At 39.6% G+C, this 20,734-nt stretch overlaps 1 protein-coding gene and 1 pseudogene across 1 annotated transcript; both read right to left on the bottom strand.

Annotated features, from left to right (window-relative positions):
- Nucleotides 1-1,740: 1,740 nt before the first annotated feature.
- On the bottom strand, nucleotides 1,741-2,557 carry LOC113896395 (annotated as a pseudogene).
- An 11,207-nt stretch (nucleotides 2,558-13,764) lies between these two features.
- LOC113896393 (olfactory receptor 7A17-like) lies at nucleotides 13,765-14,730 on the bottom strand. The gene has a single exon (XM_027548593.1). The coding sequence runs from the start codon at nucleotides 14,728-14,730 to the stop codon at nucleotides 13,765-13,767; it is 966 nt and encodes a 321-aa protein (XP_027404394.1).
- Between the last annotated feature and the right edge of the window lie 6,004 nt (nucleotides 14,731-20,734).

The raw sequence follows: 20,734 nt of genomic DNA, 5'->3' as shown, positions 1-20,734 counted from the left end.
GCTCAATGTTATGTGTCAGCCTGGATGGGAGGGGGTTTTGAGGGAGAATGGATAAATGTATATGTATAGGTGAGTCCCTTCACTATTCACCTGAAACTATCACGATATTGTTAACTGGGTATACCTCAATACAAAATGCTTTTGGTGTTAAAAAAATAAAAAATCAAATTAAAAAGCAATTGCAAAGTGAAACTCATTAGCATACCTCTTCTCACCAATGAAATAAAGATTTTTTAATGTAAATGCCCAGGGTTGAGCAAAGACATCCGGGTATATACATTTCATACTCTGCTCTTGCAGGGAAGTATCTGCAAGCATTCATTGGTCTAAATCTACCTTCTTTGAGTGGAAATATAGTCTAATATATTTCATCTTACAATTTAAAAAGTGGCCTCACTTCTCTGTATAATCTTCCATGAGTAATACCCTATTTGTCTACTCCTGTTGATTATTGATCTATGGGTATTTATGATCTACTTTTCATAAAAGTATTTAATGTTTCCCTTTTATTCTTTTAATTGAACTCCCACTATTACCATTTAATTGTCAACATAGACAATTGCGTTTTGGAATGCAGTGTTCAATTTTATTTCTGACCATTATAAATAAATACATTAAATTATTAGGAAAGCCAACAAAAGACTGTAGTGATTTCTGGTACCTGTGTATGTTAGATTGCCTCACAGGTGACCTCAGGTTCATGTTCTTGGCTTCTCTCCTCACTGATCCTCTCCTGCAGTATCTGTGGAGCTCTCAGACTCACCTGCTCAGAAACTTTGAGAGAAGGCTTCTGTGTGGAAGTCCAAACTCTCCCCTAAATAGTTGATGATACAGCCCCAAGTTGTGTCTAAATACAAGACAACAAGAAGAGATCAAGTATGGGTTTCTCAGTGAGATTTAGGTCTGCAAAAGCAACAACTACATCCTGTCCAACCAAAGCGGCACAGGCTGAGGGACTGCAGCAGAGGAAATATCGACAGCTTCCTGTGTAGGCTCATTAAGCGTGTTTATCCTTTGTTACTCTAAGTATGTGATTTCCCTTAAAGACACGGGGCTGGACAGAATGGACTCTTTATTCTGCTGATTCTCTGTTCCTAGAAGACTGCATTATAAGTTAGGTGAATTCAGTTTTTATCACTCCTTCTCCTTTAACTATCCTGTTTCCAAAGCTCTAAGCCTCCTGGGACCTCATCACATCTTTGAGTTCATATTCTCTCAAAAGTGTAATATTGAGAAATTTGTCTTGACTGAGTCACATGGGTCTTCAAAGCTTTGATTGGTGGTGGGGACATAACCCTTGAAATCTCTAAAAATTGCTATTCATCTCATCAAAGACAAAGTAACTTTGTGTATATTTTTAATATAAAAATTGGGCATTATACTATCTGAATTCATGATAGTTTCCAAGCCAATAAGACATTTCCCAGTTATATCAGAAGTTATGAGTTATCATTTAGTCCCTCATTATGAAATGCTTGTAGTTATAAGAGAGATATTTATATGTAGTTATGTACCATAACAAAACATAACAGGGAAGCCTGGTGTGCTGCAGACCAAGGGGTTGCAAATTGTGTGTCACAACTTAGACAATGAACAGCAACCAGAAGGGTTCACTGAAGCATGCCATTGTGTATGCTTGTAATAACAGAAACAGCAAAACAAGAGTTAAAGCCAGAGAAACAGATCCAGAGTTATCAAAATTAACCCTTCCAGGTTACAGGGTTACAGAAGGAGCAGATCTTAGATGAAGGGGTTCAACATGGGTGTGACCACAGTGTACATCACAGAGGCTATTGCACTTGAATGTGAGCTATGGGTAGCAGCAGAGCTAAGGTACAATCCTAGGCTTGTGCAATAAAACAAGGAGACAACTGAGAGGTGAGATGTACAGGTGGAAAATGCTTTATACTGCCCATGAGCAGGAAACTATTTTAGAGTAAGAGTAAAGGATCCCAGCAAAAGGACCACTACCCAGTAGGAAAGTTGCAAGATAGATCATCATGTTATTAAGAAAAGTATCAGAACTGGCAAGTTGTATCACCTGATAGAGTTCACAGAAAAAGTGGGGAATTTCCAAATCTGGACAGAAGGACAATCACAACACCATTAAGCTGTGTAACAAGGAATACATGGCACTCACTACCCAGGGTACCAGATACAGTAGTTCACAGAGCCGAGGGCTCATGATGATTGTGTAGTGCAGGGGATGACAGATGGCCACAAACCGGTCACAGGCCATCACAGTCAGCAGGAAGTCATCTAATGTTGCAAAAAGTATGTAAAAATACATCTGGGCGACGCAGCCTTTGTAGGTTATGGCTTTTCTCTCAGTCTGAATATTCATCAGCATCTTTGGGATCGTGGTAGAGGTGAGACAGATGTCTACAAAAGACAGGTTGGAGACGAAGAAGTACATGGGGGTGTGGAATTGAGGGTCTGAGCACATGGCCAGGATGATGACCAGGTTTCCAAACACAGTTATCAGGTACATGGAGAGGAAATCCCAAATATGAGGGGCTGTAGTTCTGGTGCCTCTGAGAATCTGAGAAGAAGACATTTAAAATTTTGTGTGTTGTTCCCTGGTTCCATCTTCTGGAGTTGACTACCAGGAGAAAGGAAAATAACATAATTACTTTTCACACATATGGACATAAGTCACATATCTGAACTACTACAATATCTATTGTGACATCAAGAAACTGATTTTACTATTTTACGTATAGATAAGTTCTCTTTGAGAGTATGTGTACTAAACTACTTCAGCTGTGTCCGACTTTGTGCGAAGACCCCATGCAATGCAGCCTATGAGGTTCCTCTGTCCATGGTATTCTCCAGACAAAAATACTGGAGTGGGTTGTCATGCCCTCCTCCAGGGGATCTTCCTGACCCAGGAAGATCCTTAAACCCCAGTCTTAAGTCTCCTGCAGGTTCTTTACCACCACCACCTGCTATATCCCCAATGTATCTGTGACTAGGGATTTTTGTCCCATTCTCAGCATATTTACAAAAAGGTCATATATTCTACACAACTTTAATGCAAAATTATTTCATGCATTTGAGAAATACATATTGAGTGCCAACATGATCCAAGGAATAAGTAGAGATGATGAAAAACAAATCTCCCACAATTCAAGGATGCTGAGAGATAATGAGCAAATAAAGTATTATATAATATGTTAGGTGAAGACAGATGCTATGAAAAAAAACAAAACCAGTTATGAAGGAGAGAGTTGTAGGAGATGTTATTTTAAACTGAGTGTTCAGGTAAGGTAAGCAAACAGGAAGATATTTTTGCATTAGACTTCAAGAAAGAGAGGGAAGAATCTAGTACTGTATCAGGAGAAGGGAGTGCCTGCAGAGGGAACGGCCACTGCAAAGGATTAGAGGAAGATGCTGGTTCCACATGTTCAAACCCAAAAAGGAAGCCAGTGGGTCAGAGAATAAGAAAGAGAGGGAATGATTAGAGATGGTTTCAGGCATGCTGAGGAGCAAGGTGGCCTCCCTGCTACAGCTGAACCTTCAGTCCACAGAGACTCCCTCCTTACATATTCTCTATTTTCTTGCAAAAATATCATGTGAATTAAAGTAGATGACATCCTTTGTAGTATATCATCTTTGACTGAATTCTTGCCTCTGTATTATAAGTCCCCTTATTATATAAGCCCAAGTGCCTCTGCTTGAAGAATTGTTCTCAATCCATAAGGTGTGAATTAACAAGAACTCCTGGACTGTGTAACTCCATGCATTTCTCACCTATAATCAGCATCCTTAGGCTATGAGTTCTGACATCTCAAGCTGGTCAAATCAGATTATCTTTCCTGTATAGAATGTATAAATGGTACTAGAAATTCCAGTTCATGAACTTCTAGTGGACCAATAAATTTGAGGTTCTTTTTCTACATGGCCACTTTCTTCTCTATATTTGAAAAATATTAAGAGTGTGAGAAAGAGAGAGGAGAAAAAAAATAGAGAGGAAAGTTAAATGGACCTTTGAATACTAGGGGAGAAAATTTCCAATAGCCCAAATGTATCCCGAGACAATACAGTGAAGAAAAGCTTCCTTGGTTTGGCAACATTCCAAATCCAGAGACATGTCCTTGATGCCCTGCTGGGAGCCAGCATGAGGAACTCTGCCTGTGGCAAAGGTCATGAGGAAGGAGGCTGTGCATACGCAAAGGCGGGATCGAGCCTCAGGAGTCCCCCTGGAAATTCTCGAGCATCTACTCCCAAAACCAGAGTCTTCCTACTTTACTGCTTTGTGGTCTCACCTACACCTCTGACTTTATTGGGGGCTGTCCCCCACCACCTCTCTCTGAAAAAGAGTTAAATTACAGCTCCAGTTAATAAGGTTCCTGGGCATGACAAGAGTGTTTTAGTTCACAACGGTGAGAGGCATGAGTTGTTCTAAACTGTCTGAATACAGATTCCTTTGAGCAGTTAAAAGATTGATTAGAAATTGTATTGGTGTAGGGTTTTTCTCTTGTTGGGCTGATGTCTGCTGCTAAGTTTCCATATCCCTTACCTGCTGTGTCCCTGACAGTGTATTGATTAATATAATTGATGTAAGTAGTATCTTTAATGTTTGTATCCTTGGACCCTGGAGTTAATTCTTTTTCTTGTTATAGCCCACCACACCTTTGCCCTATAGGAATGCAACTTTATCTAATGCTTTTGGAGGGTGGTGCCTGACCAATCACCTTTAGAGAAAAATAACTTTTCTGAAGAAAGGGTCTTAAAATGTTAACAGGCCTCTGGGCCAGAAATGATGCAAATCACCTAAACTTTTGCATATGATAAGTTTGCAGGAAGAAAGCCTGGCTTACTGCATGACTCTACCCCTTCCCCCCTTATCCTCTATGCATAACTTAAGGTATAAAAACTACTTTGGAAAATAAAGTGCGGGCCTTGTTCACCAAAACTTGGTCTCCCCATGTCATTCTTTCTCTCACCTTCTGGCTGAATTATTCAGCCTCTTTTCTCCACTGAGTTTCCTCACTGAGCTATCCTTATTTAACCACTCTTTATATTTAATGTTTAATTAAGCAATTGTTTCCTGATCCTTGCCGACGCTGTCCCCGCTTTGAATTCCCTGGATCCACCGGGGCTGGACCCCGGCAATGCCCAGGAAAAATAATAAAGAAAAAATTTTCTTTTCCAAGGACAGAAACAGTTATATCTTTATGATGTGAAAGAACTTGCAGATTGAATATCCTAAAAGAAAAATAAGCAAAAGGAATAAAGTAACAATTCAAAGCAGGAAACACAGAACACAACAAAAGTTGGAAATGTTTTATATGAAGCAGCAGAAGATTTCTTTTTTCCTTGAGGCTTATCCTTATTTGTCTACTCCTGCTGGTAAATATGGGCTTCCCTAATGACTTAGCAGGTAAAGAATCTGCTTGCAATGTAGGAGACACAGGAGATGCAGGTTCAATCTCTGAGTCAGGAACATCCCCTGGAGGAGGAAATGGGAACCCACTCCAATATTCTTGCCTGAAAAGTCCATTGGACAGAGGAGCCTGGTGGACTGTAGTCCAAAGGGTTGCAAAGAGCTGAAAATGATTGAATGACTAAGCATATGCATGCACATTAATAAATACAATTCATAGACCTACTGCCTAATTTTACTGAAAACATTTTATGTCTATCATTTCTTTTTTCTAATTGAACTTCCATTAACACTATTTAATTGTCAGCATCAACACTTGCATTTCCGAGTGCAATGTTCAGTTTATTTTTTAGACAATAAATAAATATACACTAAGATAAGGAAAGCCAGCAAACAACCACAGTGACCTCTGGGCTATGCTACAGTGGTCTTCAGGTGACCTTAGGTACAGGTTCCTGGCTTCCATCCTCTTTCACCCTCTCCTAAAGTGTCTGTTGAGCTCTTGGACTCATCTGTCTGCAAAATCTGAGAGCAAGCTTTCTACATAGAAGGAAAATGACTGACAATGCAGAACAAACTTTTGTCCACGAACAAGACAACAGGAATAATTCTTCTGGCCAGATACAGAGCTGCAAAAGCAAGGATCACATCCTAGTTAAACAGCTATGGCATAGGCCAAGGGGCTGCAGGACAGCAGGTATTTACATCTTCCTGTTGCTGCTGCTATTAAGTCACTTCAGTCGTGTCCAACTCTGTGCCACCCCATAGACAGCAGCCCACCAGGCTCGGCTGTCCCTGGGATTCTCCAGGCAAGAACACTGGAGTGGGTTGCCATTTCCTTCTCCAATGCATGAAAGTGAAAAGTGAAAGTGAAGTTTCTCAGTCATGTCCGACCCTTAGCGACCCCATGGACTGCAGCCTACCAGGTTCCTCCATCCATGGGATTTTCCAGGCAGGAGTACTGGAGTGGGTTGCCATTGCCTTTATGTCAGCTCATTAAACATGTTTTCCTACTGTGACTCCAATCTATAAGTATGGGACTTCCCTTGGAGACACTGGTCTGGGCAGAATGTTTTTTTTTGTTTGTTTTTTTGTTTGTTTGTTTTTAGTGCTGATTCTCTGTTCCTAGAAGACTGCTTTATAAGTTAGGTGAATTAAGTTTTTACTACTCCTTCTCCAGTAATTCTCCTGCTTCCAAAGCTTTAAGCCTCCTAGCACCTCATCACATCCTTGAGTTCAAATTTTCTCAAAAGTGTATTACTGAGGATTTTTCTTAAATAGGTCACATGTGTCTTCAAATCTTTGATTTGTGGTGGGGACACAATCTCCAAAGTTTCTGGAAAGAACTATCCCTCTCCTCAAAAAGGGGGATAACTTTTCTCCTTTAGTATAAAATCTTGGGTATTATATTCCCTGGATTCATGATAGTTTTTCCAAGCCAATTGAGAGCTTTCTACTTACATCACAAGTTCAGAGCTGTCCTTTAGTCCTCAATACAAAATATTTGCAGTTATAAAAGAGATATTGAGCTGAAACTCCAGTACTTTGGCCACCTCATGCGAAGAGTTGACTCATTGGAAAAGATTCTGATGCTGGGAGGGATAGGGGGCAGGAGGAGAAGGGGACTACAGAGGATGAGATGGCTGGATGGCATCACTGACTCGATGGACATGAGTCTGAGTGAACTCCAGGAGTTGGTGATGGACAGGGAGACCTGGCGTGTTGCAATTCATTGGGTCACAAAGAGTCGGACACGACTGAGCGACTGAACTGAACTGAACGGAGCTATTATTATGACCCATAAACTAGATTATCAGGTTATGTGTATGCATGTCTTAGTCACTCAATCATATCTGACTCTTTGTGACCCCATGGACTGTGGCCTGCCAGGCTCCCCTGTCCATGGGATTTCCCAGGTAAGAATACTTGAGCTGCCATTCCCTTTGCAGGGGGTCATCCTGACCCAGGGATTGAACCCAGGTCTCCTGCTTACAGGCAGACTTTTTTTCCCATCTGAACCACCAGTGAAGCCCTTGGATATTATAGAAATTGTCAAATTTAATTTTAAAACCAGTGTATTCTATGAAATAGTGTTTTTATGAGCATCATTTTTCATTGTCAAAATAAGACTCAGTGGGACTTAATGTTTTATCCCAAGTAAGGGATGCAGTCTGATTGGAATCCCTCAGTTCTGGAACTCTGGGGCAGTGATTCAATCCGAGAATATTTAGTTTTTGGAATTATTTTACAGTATCTGAAAGGATGCTGCTAATGTTCTATAAACTATGGAACATGAGCAGCTTTAGTTGGAGAAGACTCTTAAGAGTCCCTTGGGCTGCAAGGAAGTCCAACCAGTCCATCCTAAAAGAAGTCAGTCCTGAATATTCATTGGGAGGACTGATGCTGAAGCTGAAACTCCAATACTTTGGCCACTTTATGTGAAGAACTGACTTCTTGGAAAAGATGCTGATGATGAGAAATATTGAAGGCAGGAGGAGAAGGGAACAACAGAGGATGAGATGGTTGGATGGCATCACCGACTTGATGGACATGAGTTTGACCAAGCTCCAGGATATGATGAGGGACAGGGAAGCCTGGCGTGCTGCAGTCCATGGGTCACAAAGAGTCAGACACAACAGATTGACAGAACTGAACTGAACAGCACCCAATATAAACAATTATCCTGTTCCAAATCAACAGTAAGATGGTGAGAATCCCTATTCTAGATAAAAAATATTTCTAAATTCACTGTACATACAAATCACCAAGGTTTCTAGTTCAACGCAAACTCAGATTCACCAAGTCTCTTGTCGACCCAGAGACCCTGTTTCTGACAAGCTCCCAGGCATTGAAGCTTGTCCAGCTTGATGATGCAGGTCCAGGTCTGTGAATCATGCTTTGGTAGCAAGAAAGTGGTTCTGTGTTGGAGTCAGGTTAACACAGTTTTGGGCTTCCCTGGTGGCTCAGACAGTAAAGAATCTGCCTCCAATGCTGGAGACTTGGGTTTGATCCCTGGGTCAGGAAGATCCCCTGCAGGAGGACATGGCAACCCACTCCAGTATTCTTGCTTGGAGAGTTTCATGGACAGAGGAGATTGGTGGGCTACAGTTCATGGGGTCAAAAAGAATCGGACATGACTAATTCACTAACACTTTCACTATTCAGTTTAATCTTCTTCACCAAAAATATTTTATATATATAATTTTGAAAAAGTTTTTCACATGCTTTATAGGTGATTACACATAATGTATCATTTTAAACACAGCAACCAATCCTTTACCCTAATGATAATAGGATGTTTTCCCAAGAACACCAAAATCCATACTTTAGTGAATAGATACAGGGCATGAAAGTGAAATATTTTGCTTAGTAATACAAAGTGTAGTTTAAATTTTCTACCTATTGACTTTTCCCCCTTTCATATTAAGTAAATGTATTCAGGTGTGTTCTTCTGTGTAAACTCCACTTGGAAATCTGTAGTTGACTAACACTTGCCAGTAACTAGGGTAGGTACTGTGGACACCGGAAAATAAGAGAACAGGATCCTAAAGAGAAGAATAAATCTGAATAACCACCTCTAAAGCAAACTATAGGTTAAAGTCTCCATTGTCAAGAACACCAATTAAGGAAATAATTTACATAAGCAAATAAGGCAATAATTAAGGAATGGTGTATGCAAAATTAAAACTATAGTCAGTTTTCCTCCAATATAAAATTGCATAAAATACCTTGGCTAGTAAATGTAGCTTTTTTCCCCACTGTGGTGCTATTACTTATAACAATTCTTTCAGTAACACAGGAGAAAGAATATTTGGGATAATATGTATCATTTGAGAAGAAATAATTCTTAAGAAATCCATGTTATCCCATGAAAAAATGGGAATTGTAAATATTGTGAATCAAGTTTGGAGAATTTTTTGAGAAATTTCAAAATGGACAAAGGGGGAAATTGTTTATAAATCAGACAGAGAAAAAACATAAATGTGAGTTACTTCACTGCTATGAAGAATTTGAATCAAAGAAATGAAAATTTCAGGGAATAGAGGGAGTGAGCAATTTCTACTTCTACACTTTGATCAAAAAGTATCAAATTCTGGCTCAAATGCTTTGCATCCTGCAAAAGTGGGAACTTCTTTAATTCTATAACTGTTAGTCCTTTTATACCTGCCATTCCAAAGAATATTTTCAGAACCTTCTTTATGTCTTTGTACGTTAGACTGCAGATCTGAAGGGGTTCGACATGGGTGTGAACACAGTGAACATCACTGAGGCAAATGCACTCAACTCTGAGCAGAAGGGTTTGTGGAGCAGCAAGGCTAAGGTACAAGCAAAGCTCATACAATAAAGCAAGGATAGAACTGAGAGGTGAGAGGCCAGGTGAAAAGCACTTTATACTTCTCCCAAGTTGATGGCATTACACGTATAGAGAAAACTTTCTTAGAATATGGATAAAGGATCTCAGGCAAGAGATCACCACTCAGGAATATTACAGTTTCAAAATACATCACCATGTCACTAAGAAAGGTGTCACAATTGGCAAGTTGAACATCCTGTTTGATTTCACAGGAAAAGTGGAGGATTTCCAAAGTTGTACAGAAGGACAGTTGTGACCCTATTGATCTTTGTAGCCAGGAATACAGGACACTCATGTATCAAACACCAGAACCAGCAGTCCACAGAGCAGAAGGTTCAGAGTTATAGAATAGTGCAGGGGTTGACGGATGGCTATGAAGTGGTCATAGGCCTTTGTGGTCAGGAAAATGTTGTCCAAATCTACAAAGAGTGGCTGAATGTATAGTTATAGGTTATTATTTTGCCTTTTTTGGGATGGTGGTTAAGGTGAAACGTGTCTAAAAAGAACAAATTGAGAATAATCACATGGGTGTGCGGTAGTAGGAGTCAGAGACGGTGGCCAGGATGATGAGCAGTTTTTGTCTTTTAATTTATTTGGCTGCACAGGGTCGTAGTTGTGATGTATGAGATCTTCACTGCAACATGTGAGATTTTTAGTTGTGACCTGTGGGATCTAGTTTCCCAATCAGGAATCGAACCTTGAGCCCCTGCATTTGGGAGTGTGGAGTCTTAGCCACTGGACCATCAGGGAGCTCTCAAGATAAGCAGGTTTTCAAACACAGTGATCAGGTGCATGGACAGGAAACTCTCAAACATGAGGGACTGCAGTTTTGATTCATCTGATATTCAAGAGGAAGAAATTGTGAATTTGGGTATCATTTCCTGGTCCCATGGAGTCCTTACCAATGTTTGTTGATTTTTGTCTCTTTAACAATAGGCATTCTGACCAGTGGGAAATGTATCTCACTTGGTTTTGAATTCTAGTTCTCTGAAGATGTCAAAGCTCTTCTCATGAGCCTGTTGACCATCTGTATGTATTCCTTTTGGGGGAAGGGGGAGTCTATTGAAGGTCCTTTACCTGTCTTTAATTTGGTTATGTTTTTAATTAAGTTGGCTGAATTCTTTTTTTGAATAACAGTCCCTTATCGGATGTATAATGTGCAAATACATTTTCCCACAAGTAGGTTTCCTTTTAGATTTGTGGCTGGTTTCCTTCACTGCAGAGCTTTTTTGTTTGACATAGTTCTGTTTATTTTTACCTTTATATTTCTTGCCTGGAGAAATATAGCCCCCCCCAAATATTTCTAAAACTGAAGTTAAGGTGCTACTGCCTACGTTTTATTTTATGATTTTTAATGTTTCAGACCTCACACTTAAGTATTTAACCTATGTTGAGTTTATCTTTGTATGTAATGTGATAGAGTGGTTCAGTTGCATTCTTTTCCCTGAAGTTGTCCAGTTCCGAAAATATTCTTCTTCATTTTGTAATTGTTACCAATGAAGTAGCTACAGTTATTTTTAATGCTTTTTCCTTTAAGCATTGTACTTTAATTGTTAACAACCTTGTCTGATATACAGTTTCAATTTTCTGGTTCTATCTATCACCTTATTCAGTCTTCGGGTACTTTTATTTTTTTCATTTTAAATAGAAGACAGCATTTCAATATTGCTTATGAAATAGTTCTGAGTGTTGAACTCCAACAGCTTTTCTTTATCTGTGAGATAACCTTTCTTTCTCTCATATCAGAAGGATAACTTTTCTGGATATTTTGGTAGAAAAGTTTTTGTATAACAATATTATAAGTAAGATATTTCATTGACATGATGAGAAATTTGCTCATAGCCTAATGATGATACCTTTGTAGGTTACTCTTATTTTTTTCTGGCTGTCTATAATATTCTTGTTTGCCATCATCTTTGCTGGGAGAATCCTGAAAATGGTGGGCTCTATTGCCCCATCCAGGGTGACCAAGGTTGAGGGCTACACCATCTGTACTGCCTGGCTCTCTGTGGCTCTAGATGTTGCTGTATCCAGGAGGCCAGGGTCATGTGTACCACCTCCACTGATGCTACCAGTTCCTTCTGGGGCAATAGGCTCAATTGCCTTAGCTGTGTGGCTGAGACCAGGATCACTGCCTCTGTTGTTCTCCCAGTTCCATCTCCTCTAGGTGAAAAAACCATTCACCCTCAGATGTACAACAGTGTGTATCTCTTGTGCCCTGACATGTTGGGTAGAAAAACTTTGTTTAGTTATGGATGTTTTACTAGTTGTAGATTGAAGAGGTGAGACACAGGGAGCATCTTCTGCCACCATGATGCTGACATCACCAATGATATGTTTCCCACAAGTTGCAAGATTAAAATACATACATAAGTGGAGTAGACTATCATATATTAGTGAAGAAAGAATTGCCACATGGCTGCATACAACCTCCTGGATGAGCTTTTGTAGAGTTGTAATGTATAAAATTACAAGTGCATGTAGACTTATGAGGAGCCCAGAAGTGATCAGAACAATTCAATATTAAATCTCACTTGATAATAAAGACATTACATTCAAACATTTACTATTAGGGTGAGTGGTTATGCAGCAATAACTGAGTAAAATATAAAATTATACAGAATTGAGGGCAATTATAATAATTTTCTCATTCTATGCATTTATTCTGATATTTAAAGATAGTATTCAACATTCCTGCCTTTGAATTTTATTACAGAAAATGGTGTTAAAAAATACTCCATCGCAGTTTCCTCCCTGTTAAGCAGTAGATTGGTAGATGTGTTTGGTTGCATAAATTGTGACCTGACTCACATGACTGGATAGGCGATCAAGTTCTCTAGTGAGTCACCTTTGATCGTGAGATGCACATACATATACATACATAAAGAGTTGACTCTTGAGTAATGCAGGGGTTGGGGCAATGACACCCTGTGCAGTTGAAAATCTGCTTATAACACTGCAATCAATGCTCCTTATCCACAGTTCCATATTCTATGATTCAATCAACTCTCTTTTAAAATTATATAAATTTCATTAGATTTCACTTGTACTTTTTTTTATATGAGTAATTCATCTCATAACTATTCTTTCAGGAAAACAAGGCAAAAATTACTTGGGATGATATATGTCATTTAAGAAGAAATTCTTCCTCATGTTACTCCATAAAAAATGAGAACGTCCAAATATTTCATATCCAAAGTTTGGAGAATTTTGAAATAGAAAAAAAACAAAACTTTTTAAAAATACCTATATAATAGACTGAGAAGAAAACTTAATAAAGTGAGTCACTGGATTTGTATAGAGAGCTTGAATTAAAATAAAATGGATATTCCAAGAAACAGAGAGGAGTGAATTTTATTACACAATGGACTGGTTGCATTGTGTCCTGCATCTGGTTGCAGGACTATTTTCTGTGAAATCAAGGATAGTTCATCACCCCCAGGGCAATTGACTGCTTTGTGACTGCCATCCCATTGAATCTCTTCAGAGTTCTCTTTATGTCTTTCTTGCTCAGAAAGCAGATAAGGGGGTTCAGCATGGGTGTGGTTGTGATGAACAAATAAATTATGCAGAAAAAAAATGATAAACTTTTGTTTCATATTTGACTGTCTAATGAAATTGTGGAAATGGCTTCGGTTGCCAAGTTGGTACTTTTTCCCAGAGAAATAGTACAACTCATGATTTTTCTTTTAGTAAACTGAAAAATAAATTGTTCAATACAAAACATTTCACCTCAGAAGAAATTATTCTCAAGGAATGCATGAAGAATCATGAGGTAAATGGGAATTTCCATATATTCCACTTAAGTCTGCAAATCAATTTGTGGAAGTAGAAAAATGACAAAGGAAAAAAGATAGCAAATAGCATAAAGGTTAGTCAAGAGAGCTAGTTAACTTGTATAAAGAAGTTGAAATGAAATAAATGGACATATCAGGCAGTAAATTGAAGGAGCAAGTGCTCTTTTAACAATCTGATCAGAAAATCACAATTTTAGCCTCAAAGGCATTGCTTCTTGCAAAAATCAACACTTCTTCTGCCTCAACACAATTGGTTCTAATATAGTTGCCATCCTTAAGAATTTTCTCAGAGCCCTCTTTATGTCTTTATTCCTCAGACTGTAGATGAAGGGGTTCAGCACGGGTGTGACCACAGTGTACATCACCGAGGCTGTTACACTTGAATGTGAATTGTGGGTAACAGCAGGGGTAAAGTACACTCCTAAGGCTGTACAATAAAATAAGGAGACAACCGAGAGGTGAGATGCACAGGTGGAAAATGCTTTATACTTCCCCTGAGCTGATGAGATTCTATGTATGGAGGAAACTATCCTAGAGTATGAGTAACATATCCCAGCAAATGGACCACCACCCAACAGCCCAACTGCAAAGTACATCATGGTTTTATTTAGAAAGGTGTCAGAACAGGCAAGTTGGATCACCTCTTTGAATTCACAGAAGAAGTGGGGGATTTCCAAGACTGTACAGAAAGACAGGCGCAGGGCCAGTAAAGTTTGTAACAAGGAATTCAGGGCACCTATCATCCAGGACACCAGAACCAGCAGTGCACACAGCCAGGCGTTCATGATGACTGTGTAGTGCAGTGGGTGACAGATAGCAACATACCGGTCATAGGACATGACGGTCAGGAGGAAGTCATCCAACTGTACAAATAGTAGGAAAAAATATATCTGAGTGAAGCAGTCTTCATAGGAAATGACTTTGCTTTGTGTTTGTATATTCACCAGCATCTTGGGGATGGTGGTGGAGATGAAACAGATGTCTACAAAGGACAGGTTGGAGAGGAAGAAGTACATGGGGGTGTGGAGGTGGGAGTCTGAGATGATGGCCAGGATGATAAGAAGATTTCCAACCACAGTAATCAGGTACAAGGAGAGGAAAAGCCCAAATAGGAGGCGCTGCAGTGCTGGTTCCTCTGAAAATCCCAGAAGAATAAATTCTGAAATTTGTGTTTTGTTGCCCGGTAACATATTTTGGTGGTCACTATTAGGAAACAAAAAAAGAACATGATTAATTTTTGCACATGTGGGCATTAATATAGTGAAAAGCTGTAAATTACACATTTTTATAGTATTCAAGGTATCTTCTATGACATCTGTGATTAGAAATTCATGTTTCACACTCAGGCTTTTAGACAACAGCTCATGTATTACCCAGTTTAAATGCAAAATTCTTCCACACATTTGAGAAATTTATGTTGCATACTTACTATCTTCTGGGGTGAATGTATAGGATGCTAAGAACAAAACTCCCTACAGTCCAATAGTGAATAAAAATATAATTTAATAAATACAAAAACACATTGCCATGTCTTATAGTGAAAGATGCTGTGGAAAAAAATCACTCTATAAAATAGAGTACATGGAAAAACAAAGCAGGTATAAGACAGGGGCTTCCCTTGTAGCTCAGTTGGTAAAGATTTGGCCTGCAACTCAGGAGACTTCGGTTTGATCCCTGGGTCAGGAAGATCCCCTGGCGAAGGAAATGGCAACCCACTCCAGTATTATTGCTTGGAGAATCCCATGGACAGAGGAGCCTGGAGGGTCCTCTGGGGTTGCAAGACTGTGGGGTCACAAGAGTCAGACACTACTTAGCTACTTTGACTTATAAGATAGAGTGGAGGTGTTATGATTTACTGGGAGCTCAGGGAGACCTCAAACAAGGAGAAATTTGAACAGAGACCTGATGGAAGACAAAGTGAGATATTGTGTTATCTGGGAGAGGAGAGTGCGAAGAGTCAGTGCGAAGTCACTGAGGGTGGGACTTGTTTCAAATAGTCAAGGCTCAAAGGAAGCCAAAGTGTCCAGGGGAATGAGCAAGGGGAGTAAAGGAGATGACATCAAAGGATGCTGATGACCTCCCTGCTGTTGCCAAAACTGCAAGACACAAAGAGTCCCTCATGCATATGTTCTTCCTTTCACATTTTTGTTTTGCTTTAAAATTTAAATTGATTCCTTTGAATAGAAACAGATCCTTATTTTCATCTTCTGGGTAACACTTTTGTGTCTGTCTTTTACAGGTCACATTTTGGAGTAGATAAACTTAAGTACCACTGCCCAGAGAACTGCTCATTCCCCACAAAACAATCTCACACAAATAGAGCACTTGATTACTTACTGGGCTTATTACTCCCTGTGTGTCCATGCTAAGTTGCTTCCATCCTGTCTGACTCTTTGTGACTCTATGGACTGTAGCCCAAGGCTCCTCTGTCTGTGGGATTTCCCAGGCAAGAATACTGGAGTGGGTTGTCATTTCCTTCTCCAAGGGATCTTCCTAATTCAGGGATTGAACCTGAGGCTCCTGCATTGCAGGCAGCTTCTTTACCATTGAGCCACCATGGAAGCCCCATCACTCCCTAGTTCTCAACTCCAGCCACAATGATTAGGAAAGGAATAATACAAAGCAAGTTGTCAACATCAAAGCATCTTTACCCTAGAGAATGTAGAAACAGTACCTAAGTTCTAGTTGGTGAGCCTCCTATGGGGCTTCATTTTAATGTGACCATTTTGTGCTCTGTATTAAAAGATAAATTTAAAAAGCAGTTCGAAATATGAAAAAGAAGAAAAGGACGTGGGGAGGAAAACAAGGATCACCTGTGGGTCATATCTCTTCCTGGTTGCCTTATTTTAGAGCACATGTCTTAGATTATGTATACCTCAGTTTTGCAGGCATTTCATCTTCTAAGACAAATCTAATGACCTCAGTGATATATACCATGGTCACCCCCATGCTGAACCCCTTCATTTACAAATCAAGATCTAATCAGCTCAGTTCATCCCTGAGGGACTGTGATGACAAAGCTTCCTTAGTAGTGGCAGCATTCCAACCCCAGTTTTATCCCCTTGATGCTCAGAATACCTAATGGAGCAGCCTACAGCAATTTATCAAAAGAAAAATGAGTCATTATCTTTATGCTGTCAAAACATGTTTTATAGTGCTTTATAATGTAAAAGCTTTTATTCTTTTTCTGTTAAAATGGCAGTCAAAGGAGGAAAAAGAAACATCCTACTGGTTGAACATTGCACTAGAAAACTAACAACAATTGATTATTGTTTGAAAACGATTAAAAATTATTAGAAACCATTGTTATGTTAGAAATATTAGCAACAGAAAATATACAAAGTTCAACAATAAATTAAGTTTTAAAACATAACTGGTAAAAGGAATGTAGCCCACCCAGCTCCTCTGTCCATGGAATTCTCCAGACAAGAATATTGGAGAAGGTTGTCATTCCCTTCTCCAAGAAAGACTTTTCTACATGATCTTCAATACAAAAAAAAAAAAAAACTGAATCAGAAAACCAGCATCTGAACTGTAGATCTAACACATGTTAGCTGTATGAACTTAAGAAAGACTATAGATCCATTCTAAACATTAATATCCTTATTCAGTGGGAATAGTGGTGTCCATCCTTCTACATTGGTAGGCAAATGTATGTAAAAAGCTTAGCATAGTTCTTTCATGTTATTATGTGAATGATTATCATTGGTGATGAGATTTAACTGATTTTTTTCCTTCTGTCTCATAAATTTCTCCATTGCTTTCCCACTTATTCCTAAAGAAGTCTTACAAATTAAAGCTCAGTAGCATACTTGTTTTCATATTAAATCCATATTTTTTCATGTGAATATCCAACATGAGAGATTATGCTGTGAAATGTATGTCTCTGTTGCAAGATAGTATCTACCTCCATGGGAATATATCTTTCTAACTAATGCAGAATGTGCTTTAATGCATCACATCTTTAAAAAATGTCTTTAGTTCACTGCACAGGCCTCTAAACCTACTTTTCCTACTCCCGTTATCTAGGAAACTCCTTTAATATCCTCTAATTTTACTGGAACAACTTTATGCTCCCACTTCCTTCCCCACTCTCATCCAACTGGACTTGAATTCCCATCACTTAATCATCAACAAGGATTCATGTTGCTGAGTCCATCAGACAGTTCTCTTTTTAACATATTAAAAAATGAACTATAAATTAATTAGCCAACCTACCAAACAAGCACGGCAAATATCTCGAGTCTGTACTAGACTTATTAGGCTCTCAAGTGATTTCAAATAAAAGTTTTTCACTTCCATTATCTCTGAATCTTTCCTGAACTACCTATTAAATTCATAGACTCACCTAGATGGGGTCTATGAGAGGAAAATCTGTGTGGATATACAAATTCCTCCCTGGATGGTTGATGGTGAAAACTGAAGCTCTGTTGCCAGGAAGGTACCCCAGCCAGAATTTTTACTCCAAAAGCATCAACCATGTCCTGTGCAGCTCAAGGTTCTACATCTACAGGGACTGTAACACAGGAAATATTTACAGCTCCTTATGTCTGCTCATTAGGCACTGTTTCCTTTGTTACTCCAATCTCAGAGTACATCACTTCCCTGTGGGACACTAGAAACAGAATAAAATTTTCCTGCTGAAACTGTTCCCATGAGACAAGGTTGGATATCAGTTGAATCTAGTTTGTATTACTTCTTATGAATTCTCCAGCCTTCCAGAGATCTAACCTCCTTGCACTTTATCCTAACCTTCAGTTAGCATTTTTTAATCTAAAAAGGAGGAACCTATTTTGACTAGTTTCCATGGACTTCTAAATTATTGTCTTATTCCAAGTATCAGGCAACTGTATGCTCCTGGGTTCTGTCTCATCACTACAAATATTTGGAGTGACGGACATTAAAGCCCTTGGCATGTCACAGCTCTCAGGTCTCAAACAGACCATGTTAAAGCTCTTAGACAAATCAGTGTTACAGCTCCCTGTTACAGCTCTATTTAATTTAGAAAATAGCAGGAAAATCCATCCTTGAGGCTTGAGGGCATGTCGACCCAAAGACAAAGAGAAGAGTGCCCCAGCGCATGGGAGAGAGACCCCCGGCCCTTTGGCTCCTCTTTTTATATGTTTTTTTTTTTTCCTCCCCCTGGGCCTGTCTATGTAAATTGGGCTAGCCAGAGGCACTATTTATTCTACCTGAGGTCCTCACTCTGGTCCTTGGACCTTCCCTTTGTTCTATATTTACAGGCTTTTCCCTTCCTTGTCTTTTGCTGCTGCCAAGTCACTTCAGTCGTGTCCGACTCTGTGCAACCCCATGGACTGCAGCCTACCAGGCTCCTCCATCCATGGGATTTTCCAGGCAACAGTACTGGAGTAGGGTGCCATTGCCTTCTCCCTCCTTGTCTTTTAGCCACTGCCATTCTGGACTCCTGTTTCCTATTCTAACTACTTAACGCAGTGATCAATATCTCCTGATATATCCAGAATATTGGTAATCCCTCTTCAACAAAAGAGTTGTATTGTTTGCTACAAAACCATATACAATCTTTGGCTTCATGTGACGTTTGACAAATCAGATTTAACTATAATTTAGAGCAGTTATTTACTCCTCTTTAAAAAGATTTGCTACATGACATATTTAGATATATATTTAAAATCACCCACAGAACGGTTGTTGTTCAGCCACTAAATTGTGTCCAACTCTTTGTGATCCCATGGACTGCAGCCCGCCAAGATCCTCTGTCCTTCATTATCATCGGAGATTGCTCAAATTCATGTCCATCAAGTCAGGGATGATATCTAACCATCTCATCCTCTGCTGCCCCCTTCTCCTCCTGCCCTCAAACTTTCCCAGCATCAGGGGCTTTTCCAATGAGTCAGTTCTCCTCATCAGCTGGCCAAAGTATTGGATATTCAGCTCCAGCATCAGTCCTTCCAATGTATATTCAGGGTTGATTTCCTTTAGGATTGATTGGTTTTATCTCCTTACTATCTAAGGGACTCTCAAGAATCTTCTCCAGCACCACAGTTCAGAATATATCATTTTTTCCAAACATTTGCTTTTTATTGAAGGATAATTGCTTTACAGAATTTTGTTGTTTTCTGCCAAACATGAATCAGCCATAAGTGTATATGTATATATATAACATATATATATATATATATCCCCTCCTCTTGAAACTCCCTCCCATCTCCCACCCCATACCACCCCTCTAGCTTGTTACAGAACTGTTATCACCCAAAACATGTGGCTTCCTGTCCATCTGAAGGTTCTTGCTTTCCCTTGTCTGCCTATGGTCCTCGCTGTTTATGTGACGTGGGATTTCCTGCCACCAGGCCCTGCCCCGATTTTTCTGTTCATCCTTAGCCACCTGCCTGCTGTCACACACTGACACAGGGAGCAGCTGTTTGGGAACAGATGGATCAGTGGTAAAGAACCTGCCTGCCAGTGCAGAAGATGCAAGAGACCTGAGTTCCATCATTGGGTCAAAAAGATTCCTGGGAGTAGCAAATAGCAACTGTAAAATGAAAACATCTCCTGCCATATCAATAAACAAGAAATGTCACAGCCATCAGCTATCTCTGGCCTGCAAATGTTCAATGGGGGTGGGAGTGGCTCCTAAAACTGCAATCCAGCAGATGCTGCCACACCCCCAGTGGGGGAATGCAAGAAGCAGCCATTTGCCACATTTGCCCCTCCTTAAGAAGAACAAAATCCAGCAATCCCACTGCTGGGCACACACACTGAGGAAACCAGAATTGAAAAAGACACGTGTACCCCAATGTTCATCGCAGCACTGTTTATAATAGCCAGGACATGGAAGCAACCTAGATGTCCATCAGCAGATGAATGGATAAGAAAGCAGTGGCACATATACACAATGGAGTATTACTCAGCCATTCAAAAGAATACATTTGAATCAGTTCTAATGAGGTGGATGAAACTGTAGCCTATTATACAGAGTGAAGTAAGCCAGAAGGAAAAACACCAATACAGTATACTAACGCATATATATGGAATTTAGAAAGATGGTAACAATAACCCGGTGTACGAGACAGCAAAAGAGACACTGATGTATAGAACAGTCTTATGGACTCTGTGGGAGAGGGAGAGGGTGGGAAGATTTGGGAGAATGACATTTAAACATGTAAAATATCATGTAAGAAACGAGTTGCCAGTCAAGGTTCAATGCACGAT

This window comes from Bos indicus x Bos taurus, chromosome 7 (genome assembly GCF_003369695.1).
Source record: "Bos indicus x Bos taurus breed Angus x Brahman F1 hybrid chromosome 7, Bos_hybrid_MaternalHap_v2.0, whole genome shotgun sequence".
Taxonomy (NCBI): Eukaryota; Metazoa; Chordata; class Mammalia; order Artiodactyla; family Bovidae; genus Bos; species Bos indicus x Bos taurus.
Note: the sequence above shows the minus strand (reverse complement) of the source record. Positions and strands in the feature narration are given on the sequence as shown.